This window comes from Balaenoptera acutorostrata, chromosome 19 (genome assembly GCF_949987535.1).
Source record: "Balaenoptera acutorostrata chromosome 19, mBalAcu1.1, whole genome shotgun sequence".
In the NCBI taxonomy this organism is placed as follows: domain Eukaryota; kingdom Metazoa; phylum Chordata; class Mammalia; order Artiodactyla; family Balaenopteridae; genus Balaenoptera; species Balaenoptera acutorostrata.
This window is the reverse complement of record NC_080082.1, coordinates 64,132,134-64,144,596: the sequence shown is the minus strand read 5'-3', so window position 1 is coordinate 64,144,596 and position 12,463 is coordinate 64,132,134. Positions and strand designations below refer to the sequence as shown.

The 12,463-nt window shown below is 39.0% G+C and overlaps 1 protein-coding gene across 1 annotated transcript in view; it reads right to left on the bottom strand.

The window, feature by feature from the left end:
• Positions 1 to 9,718: 9,718 nt before the first annotated feature.
• The window catches only part of NLRP9 (NLR family pyrin domain containing 9), a 28,520-nt gene continuing 25,775 nt past the window's right edge, over positions 9,719 to 12,463 (bottom strand). Inside the window, exons 7-9 of the mRNA XM_007175509.2 lie at positions 11,536 to 11,706; positions 10,957 to 11,127; positions 9,719 to 9,851 (exon numbers count right to left, since the gene is read on the bottom strand). Coding sequence (XP_007175571.2) covers positions 9,719 to 9,851; positions 10,957 to 11,127; positions 11,536 to 11,706 — 475 coding nt within the window. The remainder of the gene's footprint in view (positions 9,852 to 10,956; positions 11,128 to 11,535; positions 11,707 to 12,463) is intronic.

Genomic DNA, 12,463 nt, shown 5'->3' with positions numbered 1-12,463 from the left:
TCGCACCTCTTAGGCCATGATGGTGCTGGCATAGCTGCAGATACGCACGTTGGTAGTGGGATGGGCAGGGCAGTGAGGGAGGGAGTGGGCATTGCAGGCTTGTCGTTGGGCGTTTTAGTCACAAGGCAGGGATACTGCTGTGAGGGGGTGAGGAGCTGTGTGAAGGAACAGCAGCAGTGAACCTGCATTACAGGAGGGTGCTGAGGAGATGTGGGGATGGGCAAGATGAGAGAGGCAGTGTGGCTGTGAGCCTGGGACCCTAAACTTGCAAGAAAAAGACTGAGCCAATAATAAATATGTTAAGGTGGATGTAGTCCAGGATTCTCACTTTTGGTGGAATACTTACAAGTATAGAAGAGGGAAAGTCTAGAATGAGTTCTTGGGGTTCACTTTGAATTGGAGGAATTATGAATAACTCATAGCTCATTATAAATACATCTGTGCATTTGGGATGTGTGTGTGCACATGCATGAAACCAAAATAACTATGAGCTCTTTTTGCTGAGAGTTCCCAGAACCAGAAACATACTGGCAGCAGTGGGCAAAGCTAATAGTAGACCTTGGATTCTAAAATCAGATCTCCATTTGAAGGAATCAGTATTCTTTGGCAAAATGACTGATACATCTGGACCAGTACCTGAGACGCCTGCAACAATTCCTTTTGTTAAATTATGGGAGCTTTAGATTTTCCATTGCTCAAACCTGGGGCAACATGGGCATGAAAACAGACAATGATTGTATGAGAATGTATCCCATTGAATCATAAGGAATTTAGGAGTACATTTAATATGAGTAAAAATGAATGAATGAATGAATGAATAACTACATGGGGAAAGGGAAACTTCTTCACTCAATAGACTCCTAATAGTAAATGTAGATGGCTTAAATAAGACAACCGTCCTATTCGATTCAGGTGGTAGTTCTGCTGGGCACTAAGGTGGGTTAGTATAGGGGTGACAAAGAAGAGGATATTAGGACAATCGGGATATCTCCAATTAAAGAACTTACCAACTGCAAAGACCAAATGGTAAATGTAATGTGGAGAAACTTGGTAGATGCCCATCACCACTGTTGGGATAGGCAGACATAGTATGTCCTTTGGTGTGAAGCACTGAGAATATTACAGCATCTTTTCTTTTTTTCTTGTTTTCTTGAGATACTATTGACAATTACATATATAAGTTTAAGATTTATAACATGGTGATTTGATACACACATATATTTTGAAATTATTACCACAATAAGGTTAACACCTCCATTCCCTCACTTAATTACCTTCTATTGTTCTTGATAGTGATAACGTTTAACAACAATCAACTATATAATACAGTATTGTTAATTATAATCACCATGATGTACATTAGATCCTCCAGAACTTAATCATTTTCTACTTGGAATTCACTACACTTTGAACATCTTCCCATTTTTCCCACACCCCAGCCCCTGAAAACCTCTATTCCACTCTCTGTTTCATGAGTTTGGCTTGTTTAGATTCCACATATAAGAGATATCAAACAGTATTTGTCTTTTTCTGTTTGACTTTTCTCACTCAGCCTAGTTCTCTTAATGTCCATCCATACTGTTGCAAAAGACAGGACCTCCTTTTTCACAGCTGAATGATATTCCATTGTATATATACCACATTTTATTTATCTATTCATCTTTTTAAAATTAAAAAAAAATTTTATTGGAGTATAGTTGATTTACAATGTTTTGTTAGTTTCTGCTGTACAGCAAAGTGAATCAGTTATACATATACATATATCCACTCTTTTTTAGATTCTTTTCCCATATAGATCATTACAGAGTATTAAGTAGAGTTCCCTGTGCTATACAGTAGGTCCTTATTAGTTATCTATTTTATATCTATTCATCTTTTGATGGAGACTTAGGTTGTTTTCATACCTTGGTTACCGTGAATAATGCCGCAAGAACCACAGGGCTGCAGATATTTCCTCAAGTTTTTAACTTCAAGATGCTCTTGTCAAGGAAGTGTAAACAGATCTGGTCAAGAGGAATCAGAAACACCAAGGTGAGGGTCATTCTATAGGTCAAGAATATGAAAAAGAAAGGAATGGGAAAGATTCTGAGACTGGAGGAGAAGGAAAAGGCATGGCAACAAAATGCAACACACAATCCTGGCTCAGAATCTCAACAAGAAAAGAATGGACATATTTTGGATCAGCTGAAAAATTTGAACAGGACCTGTGGATAGCAAGTAGTGTTGTATCCACGTTGGTTTTCTAAATCAAAGGGTAGTATAATTGTTATATAGGAGAGTGTCTTTGTTTAGGTAAAATCACATTAGTCAATTTGGGGTGGAATTCACCATGTTCACATATTGCTCTTAAGTGGTGGAGGAAAAAAGAGTAGTGATAATGGGATAAAATGGAGAAAGTAGTTGAGAAATCAACTGTATTAAAGTGTTAACAGTTGGAGTATCTGAGTAAGGGAGAAAATGAACTATGCTTGAAATCATTTCAAATAAATTATTTAAAAAATAAAAGTAATTCATAGGCATTTAATTCCTTAGTGTTTAAAATAAGGTTGTATATTGCTAAGTATACTTTTATTATTGATCACATTTTATTATTTTGTTCACTTTAATAAGAAAAACAGCAAGTAAAATTAAGAAGTTTTAGATAAGTAAACATTGAATCAATTCACCCACAGAAAACCTAACTCCCTGAAAGTTAAAGAAAGTTCTTCATAATGAAATTAAGTTATACCAGAGAAAAACATTTTTACAAAAAGAATTTTAGTATCACCACACACCAGTCAGAATGGCCATCATCAAAAAATCTACAAACAATAAATGCTGGAGAGGGTGTGGAGGAAAGGGAACCCTCTTGCACTGTTGGTGGGAATGTACCTTAGGATATCTACAAAAAGCAAATGGATAATATAATATTATTAGACAATGCTTAACAGTTCAGTTTAAAATCTTGTCTGGTAATCTGGTTTCAGTATAATGGAATCACTTCTAAATAGAATGAGCAGAGACAAAGTGAATTTCACTAATATAAACTCCTGGCTTACATAAATAAACTCTTCCATTTAAAAGATATTTTATCTCTCTGAAAATATAATATTATGATTATCCACATTTATGCACATAGTCAGAGAATTAAAAATTGCTATTGGAAAATTATAAATATTTATACTATAAACCTGAAAATATGCAATAAATATGAATGAGATATTTTTTTAAAATTAACATTTTGAATGTTAGACCCATTACACAGCAGATCGTTTTACATCTTCATTAGCTTTTGTGTTCCTACATCTTGTCTGACTTTTTACTTTGTTCTGGGTTTTACAAATCAGAGTCAGCTAGCTATCTGAGCTCAAAATCACCCATAGCACCTAAGGTGTCATGTTAAAGTTTGATCTGAGCCCTTATGAGTGAATAAAAAGTTTCCATCAGAGCACAAAGGTTGACATATTCTGATTTAGGGAGTAATGTGTCCCAGCGGCAGTAATCTATAATATTTCTGTAGGATTCAGAAGCCATTGTCAGGTATAGGAAAGGAGATAAGAATTTGCAACAAAATTCCCTCCTCTTCTGGAAAATCGGGTTTATCTTGTGATGATCTATGCAGAAATCGTGGGAAGTGGCACAGTGAATAGCTTATGACCATCAGCTTGTGATTCACCAGATCTTTTTCTTGACTGCCCCCTCACTGGTGCTGGGACCTCTTTAAAGTCTCAAAACCTTATTCCCTCATTTATAATATGGGGTATTAACAGGACAGTGGGTAGAAGCCATGCATATGTTAAAATTTCAGCCTCTGGACCAGAGAGTTCTTGTTTTATGTCAAGATCACCCACTTGTTAGCTTAGTCCGACTTGGGGAATTTTATTTATCACTCTGTGTCTCTATTCCTTATAAGAAATGTAAAGTAGGCATTAATGCAGAACATAGATCCAAAGGCTGGCATGACAGTGAAATGAAAATGAGAACTCAAAACTCCTGTCCATATGGTTGTGCATTTTGGAATTATTGGCATCAGAAGATAACTTCCATTTGCAACAGAAAGAGACTCACAGACATAGAAAACAAACTGATGGTTACCAAAGGGGAAGAAAGGTGGGGGAAGGGATAAATTAGGAGATTGGGATTGACAGATACACACTACTATATATAAGATAGGTAAACAGCAAGGGCCTACTGTATAGCACAGCGAAGTATATTCAATATTTTGTAATAACCTATAAGGGAAAAAATCTGAAAACAATATAATTATATATATTCTATAGCCAGAGGGCAGTGATTGAACTCAGGCAATTCTGAGTCACCCTCTTCCATTTTCCAGGCATGGGGGTGGGAAGTTTGGGGTCAAATGGGACAAGGAATGACTGATTCCTGTCACTACATGGTACCTTTTTAAAGGAACATTAAAAGTTCTTTTCTAGTAAAAAATAATAATAATCAAAGCTCTTCTCAAGAAAAAAAAATTATTTCATTTTGAAAAAAACAAAAAAAAAGGCTGGCGTGAACACATGTTTTTCATGTTCATTGTTGATCATAGTGGCTTGAACAAAGTTTGTTCTAATCTAGCATTAGTAGAAGTAGTAGTAGTAGTAAAAACTATAGTAAATATTGTTTGATTATCCTTCACTACTAAGAATAAGAGGGAAGGATATTAAAATGTAAAGTGGGAAGGATAGATCAGGTATGCTCCACCGGTAAAACTCTTCCTGAGACTTGAAAATTTAATAGAGTTCTTCTCATTAAATGTTTTCTTTCTCCCCTTGGTGCCTGACACACACACAAAGCAATACTCTCTCTCACACACACATAATACAGAACATAAGAAAAATTTGACCCCCCAAATATTTGGAGGAACACTGAGTCAACTGCATCCTACTGCAAAAGGTTTCAGAAAAGAAAAAAAAGAAACATAATGTCATTTTACCACAGGCTGTTTTTCTCTGTGAATATTTGTCTGTGCATATAAGTAAATATATGTCAATGGAACTTATCTGATGTGTCAGGAGTTTGAAGTTATAACCCAGAATCTGCACATCAATTTCCCGTATGTATTCACACTCAAGCCAAAACATCTGTTAGGTCTGAGAAAATAAGCAGACACTTTTGTACATGGCTGAGTTGCTCAGTGGCTCTGGGCATGCACGACTGACTGAGACTCCAAAGAGACCCCACCCTTTCTTCCTTATTGTCAACACTAGGACTGAACGACCTACAGTGAATCTCACCATCGTGGTCTCACCCTGCAACACTCCCCAGCACATGCCCACCAGATACCAGCCCAGCTAGGGCATGAATGGGGCACTTCAGGACAAGGCAGGGTGAGCACCTGTCCTGCCCAAAGGGTGTTAACAACACAGCCCTGAGTTCCTCTCCTGTTGAAGAGCCCTTCTCTCCTGTTTCCTGCCCTGAGATTGAACACAAGGAAGCAGTCCCCTGCCTGGACTTGGTTCCAGAGCTCTGTGCAGGGAAGTGTCAATCAGGACGGGCCATAGTTATAGGGACGGGGTGCCTGGACCTGATCTCCCCACAGAGGTGCCAGTATCATGTCATCTGTAGTAGAGGTGACACTGTCTGCATGGAGAGTCTGGGGCGTCTCCAATGAGGAGCAGATCTTATCCTCAGTGCTCAACACCCTCATCCACGTCTGGGGATTAGTGACAACTCCTGGTAATTACTGAGAAGATCTACATGAGCAGCTGAGCAGAGAGCAGGGAAAGTTTTCCACATTCCCTGTGGAAGTTTAGAGTCAAAGTTGTAATCTGTGGTGGAGTTGGAACTCGAGGTTGGGTCTAGGGTTCCTTTTACACTACTACAACTATATGGTTTTTCCCATTGGGCATTATATTTCTTTTTTTTAATTGAAGTATAGTTGATTTACAATGTTGTGTTAGTTTCAGGTGTACAGCAAAGTGACTCAGATATATATATGTATAATATATATAATATGTGTATATACATTATATATATATGTTCTTTTTCAGATTCTTTTCCCTTACAGGTTATTATAAAATATTGAATATAGTTCCTTGTGCTATACAGTAGGTCCTTATTTGTTATCTATTTTATATATAGTAGTGTGTATATGTTAATCCCAATCTCCTAATTTATCCCTCCCTACCTTTCCCCCTTTGGTAACCATAAGTTTGTTTTCTATGTCTGAGTCTCTTTCTGTTTTGTAAACAAGTTCATTTGTGTCATATTTTAGATTCTACATATAAGTGATAGCATATATTTGTCTTTCTGTGTCTGGCTTACTTCACTTAGTATGATAATCTCTCGGTACATCCATGTTGCTGCAAATGGCATTATTTTGTTCTTTTTTCTGGCTGAGTAATATTCCATTGTATAGATGTACCACATCGTCTTTATCCATTCCTCTGTCGATGGACGCGTAGGTTGCTTCTATGTCTTGGCTATTGTGAATAGTGCTGCCATGAACTCCCAATGGGTGTTTTGGTCAATGTTCTCATGTTTCTCAAATCAGGCTGTCACCTATGATTGGCTCATACTGAACATTTCCATTTGATCTGGAATCTGGCCTCTCCCTTAAATACCATGATTCTTGCCATGTAGCCCCAGGTTTTTTAAGCCTGGAGGGTATTCCACGTAAAGTTAGTCTATCCCACCTCAGAATCCGTGAGCATCCCTAATGTCCACCTGATTCCACTGGGGATCATGACGTGCTACATAAATCACCCAGAGAGGACTGCTTCCAGGAATTCCCTGGCAGTCCAGTGGTTAGGACTCAGCACTTTCACTGCAGGGCCCCGGGTTCAATCCCTGGTCAGGGAACTAAGATCCCACAAGCCACATGGCGTGGCCAAAAATCCTAAGGAAAGAAAAAAAAAAAAGAGGACTGCTCCCTTGTCCCTCGTTGGACAACCAGTCTTTCCTTCTTTATTTTGAGGATTTATCTCAGGAATTAGTATTCCTAGACATACAGACAGGATTCAGGGGACCTTAATATATAAGACAGATAGAAGGATAGCATCGGAATGCTCTAAAAATGAGAAAAAGGCCAAAAACCAAATGGAAAATTGGGCAAAATAATAAAGAGAAACTTCACAAGATAGATGAAAAGATTCACCCTAAATCATATGAATGTTAATTATGACAAGTCATTCAATTTTTAAAGATCGATTTGGATATTCTATATATTTTTTGCATTTTCATATTATTTTTAGAATAAGCTTGCCAATTTAAACAATGGTGGCAGAACAAAAACAACACAAGCAGGATTGGATTATCTTTGGGATCTGTCAACTCTTTAGATCAAACTAGGGGTGTGTATAGGGTCAGCAGGTATATGGGAAACCTCTGTACTTTCCTTCAATTTTGCTGTGAATATGAAACTTCTCTAAAAATAAAGTTTATTAAAAATGGGGGAGGAATGGATTGGGAGTTTGGGATTAGCAGATGAAAACTATTATATAGAGAATGGATAAACAACAAGGTCCTACTGTATAGCACAGTGAACTATGTTCAATATCCTGGGATAAACCATAATGGAAAATATGAAAAAGAATGTAAAGTGGTGCTGGGAAAACTGGACAGCTACATGTAAAAGAATGAAATTAGAACACTCCCTAACACCATATACAAAAATAAACTCAAAATGAATTAAAGACCTAAATGTAAGGCCAGACAGTATCAAACTCTTAGAGGAAAACATAGGCAGAACACTCTATGACATAAATCACAGCAAGATCCTTTTTGACCCACCTCCTAGAGAAATGGAAATAAAAACAAAAATAAACAAATGGGACCTAATGAAACTTAAAAGCTTTTGCACAACAAAGGAAACCACAAGATGAAAAGACAACCCTCAGAATGGGAGAAAATATTTGCAAACAAAGCAACTGACAAAGGATTAATCTCCAAAATATACAAGCAGCTCATGCAGCTCAATATCAAAAAAACATACAACCCAATCCAAAAATGGACAGAAGACCTAAATAGACCTTTCTCCAAAGAAGATATACAGATTGCCAACAAACACATGAAAGAATGCTCAACATCACTAATCATTAGAGAAATGCAAATCAAAACTACAATGAGGTATCACCTCACACCAGTCAGAATGGCCATCATCAAAAAATCTACAAACAATAAATGCTGGAGAGGGTGTGGAGAAAAGGGAACCCTCTTGCACTGTTAGTGGGAATGTAAATTGATACAGCCTCTATGGAGAACAGTATGGAGGTTCCTTAAAAAACTAAAAATAGAACTACCATATGATCCAGCAATCCCACTACTGGGCATATACCCTGAAAAAACCATAATTCAAAAAGAGTCATGTACCACAATGTTCACTGCAGCACTATTTACAATAGCCAGGACATGGAAGCAACATAAGTGTCCATCGATAGATGAATGGATAAAGAAGGTGTGGCACATATATACAATGGAATATTGCTCAGCCATAAAAAGAAATGAAATTGAGTTATTTGTAGTGAGGTGGATGGACCTAGAGTCTGTCCTACAGAGTGAAATATGTCAGAAAGAGAAAAACAAATACCGTATGCTAACACATATATATGGAGTCTAAAAAAAAATGGTTCTGAAGAACCTAGGGGCAGGACAGGAATAAAGATGCAGACCTAATAGAGAATGGACTTAAGGACACGGGGAGGGCGAAGGGTAAGCTGGGACGAAGTGAGAGAGTAGCACTGACAATATATATACTACCAGATGTAAAATAGATAGCTAGTGGCAAGCAGCTGCATAGCACAGGGAGATCAGCTCCGTGCTTTGTGACCACCTAGAGGGGTGGGATAAGGAGGGTGCGAGGGAGATGCAAGAGGGAAGGGATATGGGGATATATGTATGCATATAGCTGATTCACTTTGTTATACAGCAGAAACTAACAGAACACTATAAAGCAATTATACTCTAATAAAGATGTTTTAAAAAAAAGAATGTATATATATATGTATAACTGAGTCATTTTGCTGGACAGCAGAAATTAACAGAACATTGTAAATCAACTACACTTCAATAAAATAAATCTTTAAAATGTATTATACTCAACAAAAATAAAACTCTATATAGGGCCAGTAAGGCATTAATAATTTATTGTAGAGGCAATAGAGAATTAGGCAATGCTTGATGATGACAGTGAGGTATTGATGTGTATTTGAAAAAGAAAACATTGAATTAAACTGTGTAGATACATTTGAAAAATACCGAATTTTTTAAAAAATGGAGTAGCATATGGTAAAGGATAAGTAGAGATCTGGAAATATACTTTTTTACTAAACTAGAAAACTGATGAAAACGAAATTTGGACAAACTAAAAATGAAAGGTCCTGTTGGGATGTTAGATGTAGTGAATAAATTCTAAAATCTATAGATACATTCTAGCAGCAGTTCTATGTCAGAAGTGTCAGAGGATCATGGTTCCTTCAAATCCAAGTTCCTACGTCCCAAGACATCCAGTAAGAAAATAAAGTCATGCTTTCCCAAGTGTTTACCCATTTAATGTATTTGTTCTTCTAAACATTGTGAGGCAGGATGGGAACTTTCAAGATGGGGCATAGAGGACTTAGGCACAGACAGCACATCCCACAATCATGTTGCTAGAATACTGTGAAGGAAGAGCTCTGAAATCACCGTCCCCACTGCCCTGGTGAACAATTTACAGGACACGGTGTGTCAGGAGGAGAAATGCCCATTGCGACCCAGGGGAAGCCTTTGTGAGAAGGTTACTTCAGGACATTCCCCGTCAGCCAAGCACACCCCTGATCCTGTGCTCGTAATCAATCCAGAGACTGTGTGAAATGGTCAGCTGGGGGTTCGTCTCTTCTACCTCTGTCAGCAGCATCTGAATTTCCTCATCATATGAAGATTTATTCAGGCTGGGAAAATACAAAAAAAAAAAAAAAGAGTTTTCTTGATTGACCCATGATTGTTGGTCTCTCTACACCCCAGTGGCTACTTCCTCTCCACTCTTTCCTAGAAATGGCTGGGAGAGTTGTACTGACTGTGCAAAGAATGCACGAAACTTTCCTAGAGACTAGGAAAGTGGGGAAGAGGGATGTGAACCATTTTGTTTATCCTCTGCAGGTCATCGGGGTCCTGGCAAACGGAAGGCATTCAAATATTCGTTCTACGGACATCAGCTACACACACTCTAAATGCAAACATAATGTTCCAAACAATATTAACTGCTACTCTTGAGGAAATGTACTTCTGGGTCAAGACTCCGCTCAGTCCTTTACGGAACCCCTTCCAGCTCTGAGGTGGGGTTACATCTTTGCGGGCAAGGTAAGTAGGAGATGGTGTTTATAGGAAAGCAGTTATTCTTGCCTGGGGGTAATTTTGCCTCTCAGGGGACATTTGACAATGCCAGGAGCCTTTTAAAAAATTTCAGGGAATAGATGTGATAGGCATTCTTTTTAAAAGTTAGTTAATTAAAATTTCATTGAGTTATAATTGACATACAACATTGTGTTAGGTTAAGGTGTGCAATGCATTGGTTTGATACGTTTACATATTGCAAAATGATTACCACCATAGCGTTAACTAACACCTCTTTCATATTGCACAATCTCTCTCTTTTGATTGAACAATTAAAATCTTGCCTGTCAGCAATTTTGAAGTTTTTTGTTTTGTCTTGTTTTGTTTTTATTGGCCGCGTGGCTTGCAGGATCTCGGTTCCCCGACCAGGGATTGAACCAGGGACACGGCAGTGAAAGCACAGAGTCCTAACCACTAGACCACCAGGGAAGTCCCTGAAGTTTCCATTTTTGATCATCCATGACTGGAGGGAGGTGTCCCGGGGAATGGAACGTGTGGGCAGAGACCAGAGATACTACCCAACTTCCTGTGATGCACAGCACAGCTCCATATAGCAAAGAAATCTCCAGCCCAAATGTGAACCATGCCCACGCTGGGCAAACCTATGGCAGTCCAACCTCCCTCTGAGGTCACTCACCACCGGGGGAAACAATGTCCACTCACCCAAGCATCTGCAGGCCACATTCCAGACTGATCAAGGCTTCACACAGCACCACCGCCCCATCACGGTCCAAGCTAATCCATTCCAAGTTCATGCACCTCAGTGATTTGCAGAGAGTGAAAGCCAAGGCCAGGTCCTCACAACAGGCAGAGGTGAGCTCACACATCTCCAACCTGCACGGGGAAACACCACCTTGAAATGCGGATTCCACGCCTCTGAGAGGAGACTTTACAATCTAGACATGTCCTTCTCCACTGGGGCACATGTGGCAGTGTCTGGAGACATCTGACACACATGAGGATTGCTACTAGCATCTCATGGGTGGAGAGAGGCCAGAGATGCAGCTAAACATCCCACAATGCACGGGACAGCCCGCTTCCCCACACAGCAAACCACCACCCCGTCCCAGATATCAGCCGTGCCAAGCGTGAGCAAACCCTGGATTCACGGCTGGCATTTTACTTATCAGATTGTTCCAGACACACTTGTTTTTTAAACATGCTTCCCCTTCATCCCTTTAATCCTCTAGCTTTTCCTCTTCTTGAAGTAGGTAAGCTTTCCCAACATCAGTGGACACTCACCCAAGAGTCTCTAATTTACACTTAGGATGCTTCAAAGCTTCACATAACTGTTTGACACCAGCATCATATATCTTATTGTTCCCTAGTTTCAGGGTTTTTAGTTTTTCACTGTGAATAAGAACAGCAGCGAGGTCCACACAGCAAACAGAAGTGAAGTAACAGCCTATCAACCTGGAGGAAAAAAAATACACAAAATTCTCCTAGACACACAAATATATACGATCATGAGGTCCAATCTGGAATGGCTTCACTTATGTTCACTTATTCCTGTAAAGGTAGAAATACTCAAGTACTCCTAAGATGATGATGATGGTAGAGATGAAACAACGTCTCCATTTCTCCACTTTCTTCACTCTGCCCAACACCCTGCAGTTCTCCTGTGCTGCCAGGTCTCTCCCCCCAGGGCCTCTGCTCTTGCTGGTTGTAAAGCTCCGGGTCCAAATATCAGCGGGGCTACCCCCTTACTCCCTCCGAGTCTCTGTACAAATGTCACCTCGCAGAGGACTTCACTGAATATTTCATATTATATCTCCTATGTATCTCCTGCCCCCAAACTCATGATATAGAGCTTCCATATGACCCAGCAATCCCACTCCTGGGCTTATATCTGGAGAAAACCATAGTTCAAAAAGATACATGCAACCCTATGTTCATCGCAGCAACATGGATGGACCTAGAGATTGTCATACTGAGTGAAATAAGTCAGACAGAGAAAGACAAATAGCATATGATATCGCTTATATGTGGAATCTCAAAAAAGGGTATAAATGAACTTATCCACAAAACAGAAATAGAGTTACAGTTGTAGAAAACAAACTTATGCTTACCAGGGGGAAAAGAGGGGTGAGGGATAAAATGGGAGATTGGGATTGACATATACACACTACTATATATAAAGTAGATAACTAATAAGGACCTACTGTCTAGC